The sequence below is a fragment of the Chrysemys picta genome, chromosome 5 (genome assembly GCF_011386835.1).
Source record: "Chrysemys picta bellii isolate R12L10 chromosome 5, ASM1138683v2, whole genome shotgun sequence".
Lineage (NCBI taxonomy): Eukaryota > Metazoa > Chordata > Testudines > Emydidae > Chrysemys > Chrysemys picta.
Window position 1 is genome coordinate 8,131,791 of NC_088795.1, and position 21,352 is coordinate 8,153,142.

General features: G+C 42.8%; 1 protein-coding gene across 5 annotated transcripts in view; it reads right to left on the reverse strand.

Moving 5' to 3' along the window:
* Nucleotides 1-3,725: 3,725 nt before the first annotated feature.
* The window catches only part of TECRL (trans-2,3-enoyl-CoA reductase like), a 103,737-nt gene continuing 86,110 nt past the window's right edge, over nt 3,726-21,352 (reverse strand). For 3 of the 5 annotated variants that reach the window (XM_005285709.5, XM_065595850.1, XM_065595851.1), the window contains 5 exons: nt 18,818-18,861; nt 13,658-13,715; nt 11,412-11,497; nt 10,072-10,117; nt 3,726-6,206 (listed from right to left, as the gene is read on the reverse strand). In XM_005285709.5, the coding sequence (XP_005285766.2) occupies nt 6,079-6,206; nt 10,072-10,117; nt 11,412-11,497; nt 13,658-13,715; nt 18,818-18,861 (362 nt within the window). In that variant the 3' untranslated portion in view covers nt 3,726-6,078. The remainder of the gene's footprint in view (nt 6,207-10,071; nt 10,118-11,411; nt 11,498-13,657; nt 13,716-18,817; nt 18,862-21,352) is intronic. The other 2 variants (XM_042856277.2, XM_065595849.1) reach the window with 2 other exon arrangements.

Sequence of the window (21,352 nt, forward strand, 5' to 3'; positions counted from 1 at the left end):
ATTGTCCTGAGGGGAAAAAAACCCAAATTTCCACAAAATTGAAATTTTCCAGTGAAAAGATTTTGATTTTTGCAAAAAAGGCATTTTTCCATCAATCATTCCATTGGGAATTTCCCAACCTTATCATACCGATTTAAACTGTAAATGCCTCTGCAGTTTTTCTTGATTCTTCTGTCTTCAAATCAATTGTCAGATGGACCGAAGCAGATGCACTTTGTATGCCCAGATCCCTGTGGGGTGCTTAGCATTTCGTCATTTTTACCACATACAAATAACCAAATGACCGGCTATTTCTCTTGTTTCACCTACTGAGCAGAAGTCTGTACGGCATGAGTGGAAAGCATCAAACAAAAAGGCTAAAGATTCATGTGTGCAGGGATAAGAAAACTCAGGATGATCCACGTTAGGACTTTTTAAAATAAGTTTATCAAACCACAGTGGCACTGAGCAAACATGCCCACAAATCCTTCGCTCTGTGAAGGTTATTATTATTATTATTATTAAGTATGTGCATTAGGGGACTCAACCAAGACTTTTCACAACAATAAGAACAAAGAGCAGATATCCAGTCTGATGCAATCACAACCTAACATTTCATTTCAGTTTCTCTATGCAAATCCTGGAATTAACATATTGTACATTCCTCTAAAACCTTTAACGGATGCTGCTGATGAGGAATGTGTGTTCAAGACAACTCTCACAGCTTACTAAAAAATAGAAAAGATCTGCAAATAAAACATCACACAGGAAATATTAGCTTCTTGGAAAACTCTTTATGGCTTGAGTTTGCTTTGACTTTAGCAGCACTTGTAGCAACTGTAACTAGATAAATGGGTTTGTAGTTTTCTTTCCCTTCTATATTGATGTACAAGTCTTTGCATTCAGTGATTTTTATTTTAACACACTTAGCTATCACAGTAGGATCTCTTTGATATCAGGCTGCTTTATCCTGGTTCCAAGTGTGATAAAAGCCAGTTCAGAGTCATTGAATTTATACCAAACAATGTGAAATGAAGAGTATTTTGATGATAATACGAGTTTTAAAAGGGAGGGGAAACTCCTTTTATTCATCTGTCCTACTAGATGTCTTTTTGGCTATAGTTTCACCATAAAAGGATGACGTTATTACTCTCATTCCTTTATAGTCAGCTAATATCGAAAGTGGAGGATATAGTGTATGTCTTGTATGGCAGGCATTTAACTAGACACCCCAAGCTAAGATTTTCAAATCAGGGTCCTGCACGTAGGCTCGTAACAGCACATACATACACTAAGTAAACGGCCCTATTTTCAAACATGCTGAGCACCAAGCAGCTCCAATGGTTCCCAATAACATCTGCTGGACGTTGAGAACTTTGGAACAATCCGGCCACCTGCATGTGTGGCAATATATTGCTTTAGGGACCTAGTTTTAGGTCTTCTCTTCTGGAAAACCTTGGTTTGCCATTTGGGAGTCTGAAATGAAGAGATCTCTGTGGAAAATTGCAGGCCAATCCAGATTCTAACCCACTGAAGCAGGCATTCCCTCTTTTTAAGATGCAAAGTTTTGCCTAGTTGCATCCAAAGTTGCCATGACACAATGAGAAATTTGGTCCAGGATTTAGAACTGCCTTGGGAATCTGTGGGCTGCTAAATCATCAGACATGGGCTGCCAGAGCTAGTTGAGAGAGAGAGAGCGGTGGAACGTCTGAGAAGGAACTGCTTCTCAGGTCTTCTCTTAAGTCTGGGGGAACAGGTTTTTAATCATGTAAAATATCACTTTTTGGTTACAGACCCATCTGCGAGGCATGTGGGAAAGGTTTGTGGGGTGTTTTTGGTTCTCACCCCCCAACCCATAGCTTCTGTCACTGACAATGTTTCCCAAACCTAGAAGCTTGGTGAAGAATCTCCTTAGATGCGTGTGAACATTAGCTGCATCAACCTGGTATCTGAGTCAGGGGGTTGCTCTTTCGTTTACTTATCAGTAAGTTCACTGTGTTGCTGCCTCTCAGGCAGACAAGAAGGACCCATTTATTATTGAATTTTGCTGAGCCACTTTGCAGTCAGATGCACCTGCATTTATTTACTAGTTGCTTCTAACAGGATCTGATTTCAGTGTCTTTGGTTGCCTTCCAAAGTTAAGCCTGTCTCCTGTTGATAGCTGGTTGCTGAGAACGACTTTTCCGGTGCAGGGTGGGGTGAGATGAATCAGTGTCAACTCTGCCTTGAATATATAATAGAATTCAAATTAATATAGCCCTCTTTCTTTGCCTATGTAATCAGGAGGCAATTGACCTATTCCCCTCTACATAGGGATCTGGATTCCAGTAATCACCCATTCCAGGGGTTAATTCCTCCTAAAGGATCTAAAGCCAATGGGAGGCAGGCATATATATCTGAAGGTGTGAGACCCTTTGAATAAAGAGCCTCAGATAAACTGAGATTGAAATCCACATTCCCCAAGACAGAGGGCTCTGATGCTTAACAAAGTCTTCAAGCAATTTGAGATGAGTCGACTTGCTGGCTGGGGTACCCTGTCATGGCTGGGTGTGGTGTAGTAGGCTCTAGTGCCAACAGCTGCCTCTGACCCTGTAATGGTCTGTGTCTCTGCTTGTGACTCACTCGACTCTCTGGCCAGGTCACTTCTAGTCCCACCCCCCCTTCCAGGGTAACACAAAGTCTAACAAACAGAAGCTCCAGGTCCTCACAGCAGGTTTCAGCCCTCTGATTCTGGGCTCTGAGGTCCATATACCCCCTTGAAAGTCTTAGGGATTTCAAAAGTCCGTATCTATTAGATCAGGGGGCCTCATGCCTCCTTCCTGTGGCTGGTAGGGGAACTCAGGCTCGCCCTCAAAACTGGGTTTCAGCTCAGTGACCCTGTATCAAGCAGGCAAGGTGTGTCTATACAGACAAGCATGCTGCTTCCTCTCTGGGCTTCTTCCTACCTCAGCCGGTCTGCAGGCCTTTCCCACAGACCCTTCCTGGGCCCCCTTCATACCTGTATCCTTCCCAGGCTCCACAGTGCCCTCTAGTCACCCATCTTTGTAAACCCCTAGAGGATAACATGGTGATAAGTAAATAGCCAACATGGATTTGTCAAGAACAAAATTATGCCACACCAACCTAATTTCCCTCTTTGGCTGGGTTTCTGGCCTGATAGCTGGAAAGGAGATGGGGGAAACTAGGGGTATATTTTGTCTTCAGAAAAAGAAGACTGAGGGGGGACCTGATAACCATCTCCACCTATGTTAAGGGCTGTTATAAAAAGGACATTCATCAATTGTTCTCCATGTCCACTGAAGCTAGGATAAGAAGTAATTGGCTTAATCTGCAGCGAGAGAGATTTAGGTTATTCATAGATTCTGAAGCCAGAAGGGACCATTGTGATCATTGAGTCTGAACTCCTGACCACAGAACTTCCCCCAAATAATTCCTAGGACATATCTTTCAGAAAAAAAAACCAGTCTTTAATGTAAAAGTTGCTTTCTAACTATAAGGATTGTTAAATGCTGGAATAGTTACCAAAGAAGACTGGGAATCCTGGTCATTGGAGGTTTTTTAAAAAGGTGAGACAACCACCTGTTAGGGATAGTCTAGGTCTATTTTCTCCTGCCTCAGAGCAGGGGAGTCACTAGGGGACCTTTTGAGATCTCTTTGAACCCTATGTTTGTAAGAGTGTATCAAACACATCTTTACAAAGAATGTAATTGGAAGTTGGAACACAAAAGCATACAGCAAATACCATCTTCTAAAATAGATCTTTATTATGGGACATAATTGTAGCTAATTGGTTGCTCACAGTGATTCTGGTATATATAGGCAGCAATGAAAAAAAAATGCCAGGTGTTAACAGCTCACCGGTTTAAAAAAATATATGGGAAATTATGTATTTACATTACCAAAATTAAATGCAATTATTCTTTACATACATCATCCTTACACAGGATTTATTTGGTACGCACCATGTCACCACACGTTTCTAATCTGTTTCGGTGTAATCCGCTGCGTTTCACTGAAAGGACTAAGATATGTGCATCTCCCAGGACTTATGGGTCCACCAAAGATGATGTCATAAGCAAAAATTCATATATGCCTTTCCCTTTCATCATTACCTTAAACAATTTTCAAGTCAACCCTTCTTATTCCTTTCTCTTTCTTACCCTCGCCATATAACCAAACTCAGTTGTTTTCTTCCTTTCCAAGTTTTTAAAACAACATATTTCACTCTACCTACCAGTCTAGCAGAATTGCTGAAACTTACAATGTGTCTTGGCTACTATTTCAGTTGAATATTTATAACAGTCAACACACATAAATTGTTGCTTGTCTTGCTAACAGGATAAACACTGCAAGCCTGTAGATTAGACATTTGAAGAGGGATATGAACCCAATTTATTGGACAAATTAACTTTGTTAGCGCCCTTGAGCACAGTGCCGCTAGGCAAGAGAACAGTTTCTCTCCGAGCCTGAACTTGTCCTGCTTTGCTACTGTAGCTTGGTTCTACACTCATCATTGAAGTTTTCAGCCAGGCTTTTTAACCTGCCATGAGGATGTGAGAAGCATCTATTAAGGTGCCAAATAAATAGAATGAAGAACTGAAGATGTGGGGTTTCGTGCATCAATGCTTCAGGAGGCAACTCTGGCCCCTTTGCTCTCCAAAGCTACTACAATTCCATCAGACCTTGCCTCTAAAAATTGTGTTACTCCGTACTAAAGGAGTCATTGCCCTGCAAATGAATTTACGTAGAGGTTCCAGGGAGTTGAATAAAAGCCCTTCCCTTTGAAAAGAATGATGACCCTCAAAAAAGAAACCAAAGAAAAAACTGACTAAACAACTCAAACCAGGGCTTGATTTCCAAAAGCAACCTCAAGATGCACGCGATGCCAAACGAGATCCATGAAGTGTTGCCCATTTGCACCAGCTGAGTACCTGTCCTGGCATGTTTGAACCAAGATCGGCCCTGAATTCTGGTGGGGCTCCTCTCCCTTCCAGTAATGATTGGTATTTAGGTACAGGTTACATCTCAGGATCTCAAAGTGCTTTATAAACAGAGGATAAGTGTTAGCCTGAGATGGAAAGTCTGAGGCACTGAGAGGTTACAGACCAATTTGTGATCCCATTACTGACACTGAGTAGAAACTTACTGCACAAACAGTTCCATTCAATCTGTTGTGATTAATTCAGCATGAGTGATTTCCTCATGGCAACAGAGCACATAAATGGCAAGGTGGGCCATACTTGGGGTGACCCTAAACCTGGGACACCCAGAAGCCGGGAGGGGAAGAGAGGGATGGATCACACCATAACTGCCCTGTTTTGAGCGCTCCCCCTGGCGCTCTGGTACCAGACACAGTTGGAGACAGAATACTGGGCTAGACAGACCGTTGGTCTGACCCATTGTGATAGTGCCTATGTTCATAAGACTGGAATTAGAACTTCATTCGCCTGATACTCACTCGATCCACTTAGGCCATGCTGCCTCCTGGAAAAAAACAGACTTCTCCACAGTGCTGACTTTAAGCCAGTTTGCATCATCAAACAACTTGCTAGTAGTCAGGAATTGGTTCAGTAAAACAAAACTGCAAAGCTACCCTAATTAATACTGTATAAACCAACCCTGTTTGGTGGTACAGCTTAGACGGATTTACACAGGACATGCTGCTTTGAATACAATTAAAGCTGTGGCATTTCCTGCAATGCAAAACACTCAGAATCTGATCTGCATTTGCTATTGAACCTTAAAAGGGCCAGCTCCTCACAGGGAGTAGAGCAGCATCACCCCACGGGCTTGAAACAGAGCAACACCCATTTACACCAGCTGGTGATTTGGCCCAACATTCACAAGATAGAGTTTCCTGTCTTCCTGATTAGCTCCATTGCACAAACTCTAATTAAATCATATCATCTAACACAAACCGAGGGTTCAACGCCAGATTCTGTTCACTTAATTCAAAACGCCCCATTCTGATGTTAATTGTCTGAAAATGATACTCAACAATTCTTGCCCAAGCCTTCTTTGGTTACTAAATGAAAGGGTTCATTTATTTCCAGAATCAGTTCTCAAACAGTGACTATGGGCTGCTAGTGCTTGAAGAGCTTAGAAGATGAATGGAATCATGGCTGTTTTCCTAAGCGCACCCATATTATATTTCTTCACGTAGAGCCTGTGTTTCTTTTGGGCCCAGAGGGACATCTGGATGGCCATCAGGAAAGCAAAGATTCCAACTGCAAAGAAGAAAATGTGTGTCAACAACATTCATATTTACCATGTTTTAAATTACATTTCTTAAGCACATCTGTGTATCTTACATACCCCCATCATTGTCTACAGCTGGGTGGGAAATGATTTTCCCATCCTGGGAGAATTTTTGAGACCTTAACCATATTTCCTGTTTCTAATTAGGATGAAAAGTTGAAAATCTAAAAAATGTTCATCGAAAAAAGAAATCGGATTGGGTCCATTGAAACATTGAGCTTTGATTTTAACCTTTTTTACATTTTTTAAAATTCACTGTAAATTAACTTACATTTGAAACAGAAAGTTGTTTCACACCAAAATCAGAAATTTTGTTTTGCCAATGTTGAAATGGGATGTTTTGACAATTTCAAAGCTTTATTCCCCCCCCCGCCCCCAAATAAACGATTTCCAAATGGGAAACTCATCAAAACCAACCTTTTCCTGCAAAAAGTTTTGGTTTCTGAGAAGCATCATTTTCTGATGAAAAAATATTTCATCAAAAAATTCACGACCAGCACTATTACCATAGTATCTGCGTCCCTCGCAGTCTTTTAATGTACTTATCCTCGTCATATCTCTGTAAGGTAGGGCAGGGCTATTATCCCCATTGTACAGTTGAGGAACTGATGCATCGAGAGGCTAAGTGACTTGCCCTAGGTTACACAGAAAGTCTGTGGCTGAGAGAGAGCTTGTGCCCAGGTCACTCAAGTCCTAGACTAATGCCCTAAACATTGGACAATTCTGCCTTACTATTTTGAATAGCCATGTAATTTGGATGGGAACTATTACAGGGGGAGGTTGATGTGAGCTGTTGAATTCTCTGGTTCGTTGATCGTGGATTATATTCAAATATAATTTGGGCTATTCATTCTGTGTTTCAGTTATGTCAAGGCCCTAATCCAGGAAAAATAAAATAAATAAAAAAAACCACTGCTTATTTTGAAGCATGTGAACAGACACGTGGGGTAAAATCTTGACCCTCCTGAAGTGAATGGGGATTTTGCTATTGACTTCACTGGAGCCAGGATTTCACGTGCTTGAAGCTAAGAATTCTCACCCATCAAGGGGTGTGGCAAGTTACTACCTTTCCTGCCTGAAAGGAGGAAATGTGCCTCTCTGAGGGGTGAGCTCTTGTTTTAAGGCCCTCATCCAAAGCCCATTGAAGTGAAAGAAGACAGTCACATTTACTTCAGTGGGTGCTAAATCAGGCCCTAAAGGCACAATCAGAAGGTAACATGCCAGAAAAAAAATAAAGACCATTGGCATTGATAAAGGTACCTACTACCAGGCGTATAAAGTCTGAGACCTTAAGGTATGCCTAAACTGCAGTCCAAGGGGTAATTGCAACATGGGTAGACGTACCTGCACTAGCTTTACCTATGCCAGCACATCCCAAAATAATAGTGTAGCCGTGGGGGCATGGACATCGGGCTAGTAACATTTGTGCCTAAGGTTCCCGGCATGCTTGTGCTAAAGCCCAAGCATCATGTCTACACTGCTGCTTTGAGCTGCGCCAGCACAGGTCTGTGTACCCATGCTGAAATCACACCACGGACTGCAGTGGAGACATACCCTAAGTGTACATCAAACAAGGTGGAAGGTATTAGAAACATTAGCACATTGTAGTGGTGGAGAGATACCAGTGTCATGGTACACTTACGTTGCCACAAACTACAGCAATCAATATGAATAGGTAGCCACTTTGAGGAGGCTTTTGCAGGTTCATTAATCTGGCTTCCAGAAACTGCTCCAACACAATATACTAGGCGCTAACAAGGCAAGAGAGTAGAAAATGTTGCAAGGAAGAATACAATGAATGGAAGAAGAATTAGAACAGCACAGGGCGTCAGATGTGAACTCTCCGGCATCCTTTAGCAAAACAAAAAGCATTGCTGAGAGATGTCTGGGTACCTCAGGGCAAGCAGGGGAAGGATAATTATCCTGCAGCTCATTCTGTTACTTGCCTCTTAACTCAATAGCACCATGACCCTCGCTACACGCTCACGTCTTTCCTATAGTAACTATGTACAAAGCTGTTTGGAAAATAGTTTTGTTTACATTGTGATAATTTAAAAAAAAAATCATTTTCAGTTAGTTTGTCATGAACATTTTCATCCAGTCTTGAAATCACTTTTATTTAAGTATCTATTTTAATTGCAAAATTGTATGTGTACCATTTCTTATTTTCTGGTAACAACAACAAAAACAAAACATGATTTTTTTGGTCAGCTTAGCCATATGGGGCTAGATTTCCAGAGGAATTTAGACACCTCATGTCATAACTATAAAGGGAAGGGTAACAGCTGTCCTGTGTACAGTACTATAAAATCCCTCCTGGCCAGAGACTCCAAAATCCTTTTACCTGTAAAGGGTTAAGAAGCTCAGGTAACCTGGCTGGCATCTGACCCCAAGGACCAATAAGGGAATAAGATACTTTCAAATCTTGGGGGGGGGGAAGGCTTTTGTTTGTGCTCTTTGTTTTGGGAGTTGTTCGCTCTTGGGACTGAGAGGGACCAGACATCAATCCAGGTTCTCCCCATCTTTCTAAACAAGTCTCTCATATTTCAAACTTGTAAGTAAAAAGCCAGGCAAGGCGTCTTAGTTTTACTTTGTTTTTCTCAACTTGTCAATGTACCTTTTACTAAAGTGTTTATCTTTGTTTGCTATGCTTTGAACCTGAGGCTAGAGGGAGGTCCTCTGAGCTCTTTAAGTTTGATTACCCTGTAAAGTTATTTTCCATACTGATTTTACAGAGATGATTTTTACCTTTTTCTTTAATTAAAAACCTTCTTTTTAAGAACCTGATTGATTTTTCCTTGTTTTTTAGATCCCAGGGGTTTGGATCTTGATCCACCAGGAGTTGGTGGGAGGAAGGAGGGGAATGGTTCATTTCTCCTTGTTTTAAGATCCAAGGGGTTTGGATCTGTATTCACCAGGGAATTGGTGAAGGTCTCTCGAGGCTACCCAGGGAAGGGAATTAGCTTTGGGATGGTGGCAGCGGACCAGAACTAAGCTGGTAGTTAAGCTTAGAAGTTTTCATGCAGGCCCCCACATTTGTACCCTAAAGTTCAAAGTGGGGATACAGCGTTGACACCTCAAGACACAGATAGGCCCCTAGTGGCATTTTCAAAAGATCCTATGCAGGCTTTCAATGGGAGTTAGATGCCTACTCACTTAAGCACTTCTGAAAATCCCAAGAGGCGCCTATCTGCATTTTTAGGTGCCCTCCGTATCTTTGGAAATCTGTTCCCTGGTGAAATTTCTTTTAAATAAAGTCCAATTAAAAACAAACAAACAGAAAACGTCATACACCTCTACCCCGATATAATGCTGTCCTCGGGAGCCAAAAAATCTGACCGCATTATAGGTGAAACCGCGTTATATCGAACTTGCTTTGATCCACCGGAGTGTGCAGCCCCGCCTTCCCGGAGCACTGCTTTACCGCATTATATCCGAATTAGTGTTATATCACGTTATATTGGGATAGAGGTGTACTTGAAAAAATGATGAATGGTAAATGAAAAAAATTCTATAGAATTTTTTATAAAATTTCAGATTTCTTTATTTGCAAAATATTTTAAAAGAATATTTTTTCACACAAGTCACTGATGTCCAAAAAAGGCAAGTTTTCAACCACCACCACAACTGTTTTCTGGAAATTTTTGACCAGCTCCACCGGGTACCCAGCTTCCTAAAGCTGACACTTTGAAGAGTGATGTGCTAGGGGTACAAAGAACGATTTGGTGGTGATAGTCCATCAATTATTCTTTGGGGTGGTTTTAGGTTTACAAAACTCACTTTTGCCAATAACGCATTTACATCTCATTTGCTTCCAGTTGGCGATTGTCTTACCTGGCAGTGTTTGTGTCATCACCGTAAAACTAATCCAAGACCCAATCTATATGAAGAAAGAAGAATTGTTAATCCTGTCTATGGCGAGGTTTAACTGTACTCTGTACACAACGGCTCCCACTGCCATCCACTGGAAGCAGAGAAGGTTGGGTGTCTTTACTGCACTGCGGCTAGGAGGTAGAATGAGTTGGGTGGCTGGATAAAAGGTGAGCATCCAATGCGTCAGACGGAAGTGAGGGGATCATCTGCACGGGAGGCTGGGGGTGACTCTGAGGGTCAGTTGGAGCATTTGTTCTGGGGAGGAGGACGCAGAAAAGAGCTACTAGAATGATCAGAGGAATGGGAAACCTGCCTTATGAGAGGAGACTCAAAGAGCTGGACTTGTTTAGCCTAATCAAACGAAGGCTGAGGGGAGAGATGACTGCTCCCTATAAATACATCCAAGGGATAAATACCGGGGAGGAGTTATTTAAGTTAAGCGCCAATGTGGACACAAGAACAAATGCATATATACAAATGGCCATAAGAGGAGGGAAGTTCTGGAACAGCCTTCCAAGGGAAGCAGTGGGGGCAAAACACCTAACTGGCTTCAAGACCGAGCTTGATAAGTTTATGGAGGGGATGGTATGATGGGACTGCCTACAATGGCATGTGGACCATCAGTGACTGCCAGTGGCAAAAATCCCCAATGGCCAGTGATGGGACACTAGATGGACGCTACATGCGGGGGAGGGATAGCTCAGTGGTTTGAGCATTGGCCTGCTAAACCCAGGGTTGTGAGTTCAATCTTTGAGGGGGCCACTTAGGGATGTGGGGCAAAAATCAGTACTTGGTCCTGCTAGTGAAGGCAGGGGGCTGGACTCGATGACCTTTCGAGGTCCCTTCCAGCTCTATGAGATAGGATAGGTATATCTCCATATATTACAATGTATTCTTTCCCAGGTGTCTGGCTGGTGGGTCTCACCCACTTGCTCAGGGTCTAACTAATCACCACATTTGGGGTCTGTAAGGAATTTCCCCCCCCCAAGTCTGATTGGCAGAGACCCAAGGGGGAGGGGTCCGACTTCCTCTGCAGCACGGGTTACTGGCAGATTTAAGCCAGTGTAAATGGTGGACTCTCTGTAACTTGAAGTCTTTAAATCAAGCTTTGAGGACTTTAGTAACTCAGCCAGAAGCTAGGGGTCTATTACAGGAGGGGGTGGGTGAGGTTTTGTGAGGTGTCTGGAGTTGAGGAGACTGCACTAAAGAGGAGGGATGTTCACCATGAGCACGCTTGGCGCACCCTGGGCTGTGACCTGACTGGGCTGCCCTTCCCCCACACAGAGAAGAAAACAGCATACCTCGTATGTGTAGTTGGGACAGGAAACCAGTGTGAATAGCCATGTGAAGGGGTTGTAAGTTGGACTTGGAAAAGAGGCTTTATTCCCTTTGGGAAAGAAGGAAACACAAACAAACCCACAATGTAAGTACAGCAGGGATCACCGACCTCGTTGCACATACGACGGCTACCGTTTGCACCGACACACAGGAAGGAAGGAACCTCCAGAGCTACAAGCACAAGTCCCCACAGCGCGAGCTGGGGCTGCAACAGACTCCTGTGCTCTGGGGCTCAGAGGGCCAATACGACACGCTGACCAGTGGGTCTCGCCTACGCCCTACAAACATGCAGAGAGACACGGCTCTCAGCATGGGACCGTTCACCGCCTCAGAGTAGAACCAGTAGGCTCACGCCTAGTGGCTGAAGTTGCCGTCAGGTGTAACCATAGGACTGACAGAACCTGCTGCCACCAGTGCTTGAGTCCTGAAAAAAGAAGTGCCAAACTCACTTCTCCACGGGAGCCCTGCTGACACCGGTCCAGATCAATTTGGCCATGGGCAGCAAACAGGGATGTGGGGGTACTATACTCCTGCCAGGACCCTTCGGCCTGTGGAGTGGTAAAAGGAGAGAAGAAGGGGGTCTGGCCATAGGGGAGGCAGGGACAGGGTGCACAAAGTAGGAGGTTGCCGCTTCCTTTCCTGGCTGTGATGGAGACAACAGTGCAGGGCCATCCAGGCAGGAGGAAGCAGGCTGGGGCACCCACATCCCTGCCCAGTGGGGAAGCCCCTGCTGTCATTCTGATGCAGTGGGCTGGGTATGGAGGCCCTGGTGCTTTCCCCAGCCCCCTGCCCTGGGTGGGGCAGCAGCAGTGGGGAGGGGAGAGGAGCTGCAGACTGAATGCAGGGACTTTCCATGTGGAGCAGGGGCACTGGGAGGCTGTGGTACCTCTCGCTGCACTCTCCAGGCTGTGCCCTGCTCTGGCAGTGGTACCAGGCTCAGCAAATGCCGGTGCTTCCTTCAGCTCAGTATGTTCCAGCACTTATGTCCCAGGCCCCCAGTGCTAGGCCAATTTCCTCCTGTACGGGCTGTCTTGGGCATGGTCAGGAGGGGAGGCAGAAGCTGCTGGCCAAGAGTCCCCCATTGTTGCACACCTGTTAGGACTATTGGAATCCATTCTAGGGGTCAAAGGAAGTGCTGGAAAACTGCTCAGGTGCAGCCCAGCGCTACTGGTTGGTGCTTTGAACCCGATGGGGCTCCCATGTGGGCACTAATGGCATTCAGAGGGGAAGAGTACTGGGGAGAGCTTCTCAGAGTCCATGGTAACTGGATGCCTACATCACGTAGGCCCCTTTGGAATTCCCGCCTTCTTAAAAAACAAGTTTCATGTCATAGTAACAGAATTTCCCAGGAAAATAGTTAGAACTCAGAAAGAAAGTGCATTGCAGTAATAATAAAATAAAATAACAATAATACAATAAGATAATGCTATATTCCAGAACCTGACATTTTCGTTCCATTATGCTAATGTTGCTATTACAAAATGCAACGCGTGAGACTGATTCAAATACCTTTCAGCTCTCACAATGGCCATAATGTTGTTGACACTGTAATGGTATTTAGAGATGAGGTTGTGTGTATAAATAAATACGTTTATTTGTTGCTTCTACTACACATTGTGACCCCTGTTAAGCACATGGTTAACTGCTTTACTGCATAGAGATTGACTTAAGCATGTGAATAAGTGGTTTCTTGAAATGGGGACTATGCTAAGAAAAACAATGATTATTGTGCAATATATGTTTCTTTCTAGAAAACGTGCTGTAGTTATAATTATTTGCCCTAAATCCAAAATGCTCTGCAAAAATGAGAGGCGTGGAGCACATTTTAACAGCACATTTCCGCACACTCCAATTTTAGAGCAGAACACTATGCAAATTAGTTATTTTAATGTTTGTTGAATCGTCATTAAAATTAAATCCTTCATTGTCAGTCGACAGCATGTTTTAATACATTTAAACATTCCAATCAAAAGCTGAATTGTGGATATTTATAATGAAGACAAATTTGCTTCAAGCTTTAGAACAGCAATATTACAAATATCACCACATTTATTTAGCGGGTGTGATAACAATGACATGTTATCTGGCTCATCTTTCTTTATTTTGTAGACAGACGTAGAGGTTACAGTATATCAGGGAAAGGTCCATAAATAAAGTGCAATTCAGTATGAAGTAAGTGGGGTGGGGGGAAAGTAAGGGGGAGACAAACCTGAGTGATTTTGTTGGACTAAAGCGACGTTGATAAAATGATTTCCAGCTTCACACATCTGCAAAACAAATTAAAGCATGGTCACTGGTACACATTTCGGATGTTACCAGATAACTGCATGACTGGTTGATTCCAGCAATAGGATTAAACTCTGCATTCAAAAGAATAGCAGAGCGTTAAAAAATATATATATATTGAGAAACCCATTCAAAGAGAAATATGTTACACTCATTGTGAGAGCCCCGAGAAGGGCTATCACACTGAAGGGGGTTCCCCCCAGGACCATACAGGGCCAAGAGTGGGCACAACCTGTGAGTCCATGACATCTTGATCCTGCCACATGGAAGCTGATGAGAGTTCAGCCATTGTAGTGGGAGCAGAATCAGGACCTAAGCGATGAACTCCCTGTCTCACTGTCAGACATTATGCCCATTCTTCCTCCATGTTTTCAAGACCGTCTTTGTGTTGATCAAGGATCACAAAAACCATGTGCTGAATAAGTTACACAATGAAAAGAAACGGGCTAGATAATGTATTTGGCAAATATTACTCAGAAGGAATTTTTAATTGCTCCATGAAGGGCAGTGTGGTGCAGTGAATGGATTCAATGGATCAGCCTTCAGAAAACCTGGGTTTTCTATTCTCACCTCTGCCAATGACTGGCTGTATCACTTCATCTCTGCTTGCTCTCCCCCACTTTATCTTTTCTATTTAGATTGTAAATTCTTTGGGGGCAGGGACTGTTTGTACAGCACCTAGCACAATGGGGGCTCCAATCTCAATTGGGGCCTTGAACTGCTACTGCGATACAAGTAATAGTAAGCAAAATGCTGCTGTTATTGAAAACGGTGCTTTTTTTTCTATTTTTTTTCTTAGCAATTTTTCTGTTTTTCACAAGAATATATCAAAACAAAATGGATCACAATTTTCATGTCAATTTAAACTGAAATTGTTTCATATCTGTTTTTGAAAACTGAAAAATTCTCAACTTTTGAAATGTTACACCTTTTACATTATTTCATATTTCTTTTAATACTCTAACTTTTAAGATGGAGAAGTTTAAAAAAGTTACAGTGGTAAAGGAAAGGAAAAGGAAGGGAAAACAAACTAACAAACAAGACATTTTTATTCTGCGATATTCAGTGGCAACAAAAGAAAAAGGAGGAGAGAAGCAAAAAACCAAAAATCTGAAATTTCAAAAATGTTTCAATTTTCAAAAACCAAAATGAAACAAAAAATTCAATTTGAAATTAAACAACATGCAAGAGTTTGCTTCATTTCATTGTGAAATTTTCCATCAAAAATTTAAAAACGTAAAAAAAAGGCATTTAAATGTGAAAAAAAATCAGTTTTGAAGAAACCCCATTTTTCAGCAGAAAAGTTTTTCATTGGGGCATTTTGATCAGATCTATTTAAAAGTTTAATTTTGGCTGGGTAAGAACTTCAGGATTAGACCCAGTTCTTTTTTCTGCATATTTTACCCAGGATGAATAAAAAATGGAAAACCTCTGCACCTCAAAAATGCCAATCGATAGAAGAGGAAATTTATTCCAAAATACCATAAAAGTGGCTACAGTTGGTATATTCCAGACAAAAATAATATTTAAAAAATTACATAAGCACCCAGCCTTTTTTTCTTTTACAAAACAATAGACACACAAATTTTCAAAGTTAAAAGTAATTACATGAAACACTTCGCAAATGCAAATATGTTACACACACATGACTGTGCAGCACCACCCATTCATAAATTATACTTAACACCTACTAATTCTGTAATCAATTGTAAGTAAAAGCAAGTTAGGGGCATTTTTGCCGGGATTCTTATTAGCTTACCTTTGATGCTGCCGCAGCCGTCAGCTGTAATTAGCTTTTATCTCCCTCTTTAAAATTTGGCTGGTAATCCTCCAAATGGAGAAGTATAGCTAAATATAAACCAGCCCTCAAGCTAATGTCTTAAAAATTTTAAATCTGGGAATTTGCAAAACTTCTGATTTTCAATGTGTGACCATTTTCTATCTCCTTAATGTGTTGTACATACATTTTTTTTCATCTTAAATGTCAAATGCACCCTATGTGAAAATTTATCTCTTGCCTGACTTGCTTCTATTTCTTCAAATAGAAACAACTTTCAGAAAGGCCTGCTGAGCTCTTGAAATTACTCCGTGCTGTTGTTTACCATGAATGTAGAAGCACATACTTAATACAAATCAGAGGTATCTGATAAAGACAAGCCATGAAGGAAGAAAAACAGTAGTCGTATATTTTAGGACCCTTTAAAAATGACCTCAAATAGATTTTTCAGACATATTGCAATTTTAGGCTTCAGTGTCTGAGAACCTGCTAAGACTAGAAGCAAGCACTTGTATCTGGGGAGATGGCTCCCTTTTCAATGGTATAAATGTCCTGGATCTCAGACCTGAAACCTGGTCCTCTCGCTGGACTGACTGCTGTCTGCAATATTTTGCAGGAAAAAAAATTAAAAACCATTTCTTCATGCAATCAACTATAAAAGATGAGAAAAAGAATATTCCACTTAAGTTGGACTGCTTTTACTAAGTTGTTACTTTGGGTAAGTACTATTTTTATTGTTAACATAAACTGCATTTGTAATCCATTTCCACTGACTCTGAGATACAGACTGCTATAGTCGTGATGGCAGTAAGATACTGCATGCATCACTGGATTAATACAAAAAGAAGAACAGGAGTACTTGTGGCACCTTAGAGACTAACAAATTTATTAGAGCATAAGCTTTCGTGGACTACAGCCCACTTCTTCGGATGCATAAGTGGGCTGTAGTCCACGAAAGCTTATGCTCTAATAAATTTGTTAGTCTCTAAGGTGCCACAAGTACTCCTGTTCTTCTTTTTGCGGATACAGACTAACACGGCTGCTACTCTGAAACCTTGGATTAATACACAATCCCCTGGAGACACAACACACTAAGTTAAGCACTTACTGCTTTCAGCCTCGGGGTTTCAGTGACTACATGAAGTTCTTTCTTCACATAAGTATACTGTCTGTCTTTGCTAGAAAACTGGTTGGAAATTTTTCAATGCGATTTTTATTGTTGAAAAATGCTGATGCATCGAAACCAAAGTTTTCCATGAGAAAAGTTTCCACAAAACTTTTGTCAGGAAGGTTTCTCAGGTACAGGATGGAACTTCTGGTCAAGCCTGGGGGTTAGAGCACTTACCTGGGCTAAAGAAGACCCAGTTTCAAATCCCTACTCCCCATTAGAAAGAGCAGGAAATTGAAGTTAGGACTCCTGTGTGCCCGGTGAGTGCCTTAACTTCCCGCCTGTTCTTGTCTCTGTGTTTGTTTACGGACTTTTCTGTGGAAAAAAATGGAAAGGTCTTGATTTTATCTCCCTGAGGAACAGACAATATTCTGAAATCTCAAAGATTTTTCAATGGATGGGAAAACTATTTCCTCTCCGGCTCTACTTCGCTAGCCTGGATCTGGTCAGGAAAACGTGGGCTGTAGGGGAGTCTCCAGGATCTGAACACTGCCAAAACTGTGATCTTAATGGCTCCGATTCAGGGAAGCATTTACACATCTACTTAATGTTAAGTACATGCTGAAGCACTTCCTAGATTAGGTGGCTTTCCAGGATCAGTCTAAATCAGTCACACTCCTCTTTTCCTGTTGCAGCTCTGGACTCCCGCCCACACTCATGTGGCCTGATTTTCAAAGGGGATAAGCACATTTAGCTGCCTATGATTTTGATGGTATTTGTGAATACTCAGCGCTTTTGAATAGGAGACCAGTGGGACAGAAAATAAGCTTCCAAGAGCGTTCTTCTGTTTAACTAGATCCCCAGTGCTCCTGCTGTGATAATCAAAGCATCATATTCAACTTTCTCAGAGTTCTACGCTCTCACACTAGTGCATTCATATACATCCCTGGACCATGCCGTCTCACTTAGTAGACACTAATATATGGACCCGCTATGCAAGTACGTATGGGTCCAACTGTACAGTCAGATATACATGTACAGTTCCCACTAACTTCAATGGGAGATGTACGGCTGTATTTGAGGAAAGAATTGGACTCTGTGGGCTTGTCTATACTTACGCGCTGGTTCGGCGGCAGGCAATCGAACTTCTGGGTTCGATTTATCACGTCTAATCTGGACGCGATAAATCGAACTCAGAAGTGCTCCCCGTCGACTCCGGTAATCCTGCTCGCCGCGAGGAGTAAGCGGAGTCGACGGGGGAGCCTGCCTGCCGGGTGTGGACCGCGGTAAGTTCGAACTAAGGTACGTCGACTTCAGCTACGTTATTCACGTAGCTGAAGTTGCGTACCTTAGTTCGATTTGGGGGTTTAGTGTAGACCAAGCCTAAGTTAACTCCTGGCTCCTAGAAGCTTTTCTCCTGGAGAGACCTCAGCACTTTAATCCTGTTCTCCTAAATCACTGTATTTGTGAGTGGATGAGACCCAGAGGAGAAAAATCATCAGCTCAGAAATATGTAATTCGGAACTTTAGCCCCCCATGGGGCGCAGATCTAATGCTATGGTACAAAACCAGCCCCCGTGATATGATCTCCTTCCTGTTGTGATTACAGAGCACAGGCCTTTCTTTCAGATTTGCCAAAGTAGCTGCACTGAGATATTTCTACTCTGTAAAAATAGCACCCAAGCACATAAATACTGGGAAGATGGCAGCCCCGTCAATGGAAAAACAAGGTGAAAACTAGGTGAGGAAACAAATCTTCGCCATTCTTCATCCATAGATGCACATATTTTTTAATAATCTGTTGCCAGGTGATAGCAGGCATGTTATTTAGGGAAGACAACTTTATTGAAAAGCCAGGATGGGATATATTCAGCATTTGAGAAATTATGGTAAGTGATAGCAATTGCCTAAATCTTCAACTTTGGACGTAATTCTGCATTATCATCATGATGTAACACTTAAGGATCTAAGACAGGGAACAGGACCGCAACATAGCAGGCAATATACACACAAATAACATAAGGACTGTTCCTGCCCCAGAAAGCTCGATAGCGCCATTAACATTAATAAGACGAGTGACATGCTGAAGGTCTGCAAGACCAGGCATTAATCTTCACTCACACAAGGTTATTCCTCTTGACAAATCATGAGTCTGTTTTATCCCATAAGCATCCTTAATACTTTATTTGAGTACATACCAGAAAAGCGAGGGCAGCAAAAATAACTTGCCTGTTGCCAAATGCTAGAAAACAGAAGGAAATAAGAAGTTACACTTTGGTCTATGTGCACAGTTCACTATAGGTGAAGTTCACCCTGGTGCAGCGTGCTTGAAATGCTTATGTCCCTCGGGGACTTTGCACCCACACTGTCTGAGCATTATGCAAATAACAAATGTGTTTGGGTCAATGCCAGTCTCTTTGTCACTAATTAATAGTGATAATAGAGCGCCTTTCACCCATAGATTTCACCATTCTTTACAGAGGAGGCAAGCATCATTCTCCCCATTTTACAGATGGGGGAGTGAAGCACAGAGACGTGCCTAAGGTCACCCAAAGGCTAATGGCAGTAGTGGGACTAGAAGCCAGATCTTCTGTTTCCAACAGAGGTGCTTTAATCAACTAGTCCACACTGCCTCCACTATTAATGAAGCTGAGATGTATCCTGCCCTTCCTTTTTTGTAGCACTAAGGCATCATATATCAAGTACCAGCAACTCATCCAGATCACCTCAATAAATACACTTAGTCCCTACAATGTTCAGCTACCCAAGCCTACATTTCCCTATCCCTTTGGTATCCATGCATCATGATAGCGTTACACCATGAACATCTCAGAGGGTTGCAGTCTTCCCCCAGAGCTTCAATCATGTTTTTAGGAGCACAGAGCATGCTCACTGTCATTGGTTCTGCAGCTCCTTCCCCATCCTGCCTCTCCTCCTTCCCAAGCCCACCTCGTCTCAACTCAGGCTGACACGCAGCTTCTCAGTTGGGCAAGGGTGACATGCCATGCCATGTTCCCGTTTCAACCTAGCTCAACTTGTTATTCCTGTGTGCTATTCCCCAATCACCGATGTGTCACCAAAGACACTGTCTCTGGGTCTGAGACTCAGGGGTCTGCCCACGGATATTTCCCAAAAGGAAGGGGCTGACAGTCATATCGTTCTTCGCTGAACCATCTGAGTATCGTACCATCCAGCTCACTGAGGTTTACATCATTTTCAAGAGCATTCGTTTCAGGAATAAGAGCACCCAACGTGGAGATGACCTCCACTGAGAAATGTAGAAGGAATAGACAAAATGGCTGGCCTTGGCATTAGATACTCGTCCTATTGTAAGGGGGGGGGGGGGAAACATGTGTTTCAAACAAATACTTGTGTTCAGTGCCTGCTGATCAGGGCCGGCTCTAATTTTTTTGCCGCCCCAGGCAAAAAAGAAGAGCGCCGCCCCGCCGTAACACCCCCTCCCCCCCCGCCGGACCGCCCAACCCACCACCCCAGTGCCACGCCAGGCCGCTCAACCCCCCCCCCACCCCGAGCGCCGTGCTGGGCCGCCGAATCCTCCCAGCGCTGCGCCACCGAAACCCCCGCCCGCCCTCCCGAGCACCTCGCCGGGCTGCCCAAACCCCCCGAGCGCTGCGCCGCCGAAACACCCCCCGCGCTGCCCGGCCGAAACAAAAAAAAAACCAAACCCTCGAGCGCCGCCTTGCCGAACAACAAAAAAACCCCACCATGAGCGCCCCCCGCCACCCCAACATTGGCCGCCCCGTCTAAGGTGCCGCCCCAAGCACGTGGTTGGTCGGCTGGTGCCTGGAGCCGGCCCTGCTGCTGATTCAATGATCCAGAATCTCAGAGTTCGTTTTCACACAGACATTCAATCCACTGCTGCCATTTCCACACAAACTTAAAAGGTCATTTGAGGAAATGCCATTTTTCAAAATGAAATGTGATGATTTTTTTAAAATTGAAAATATGCCATTTTTTAACTTTTTTTGTTTTAAATATCCCACCGTGACACTCATATGAGCAATTGAAATTGGCAGAGCAAATCCTGTATTCTCCCCAAACCCACAGACAGGGCCCTGACAACACACATACAACAAAAATAAAATAAAAAGGAGTAGTACAAAGATGGAATGCCAGCAAAATAAAATAGCCGAAGGAAGGTGTAACAACCAAGCCCATGAACGTAAGAAAACTGAATGATTACGACTGAACTCGAAAAAAGGGAAGTTCAATGACTGGACAAAAAAGGACACCCAGAAAGACTAGTGGTGCGACAATGGAACACAAGAAAAAGAAAAGTACAACATGATGAATGAAGACTGTACATGAAAAAGAAAAGGAGAAATGAAGATTTTTTTCCCCCCAATGTTGCTGCAAATATTTAACAAAGCCTTCTTGGGTTCACAAATCTTTTAGTTTTCATAAAAAGGCAGCTTCTATACCAAGCAAGAATGTTCTCATTTGAAAATACTCATCCAGCTCTTATCCCCTTGTATATTTTTTAATGGAAACATATTGCAGAGGTGAGGATATTTATCACGCTGTTTCTTTCAATTGGTTAATATTTCATGTTCACAAAACTCGGAGATGATTAAACTGGGTTAAACGGTAACATATGTTCACAGCCATTGTACAAGAGTGATGCTTCCATTAATCTTTCTACTGACAAATATGCAAGCCTATGGTCTGATCCTACTTCCACTGAAGAGAAGCCCCAAACTTCTACTGACTTC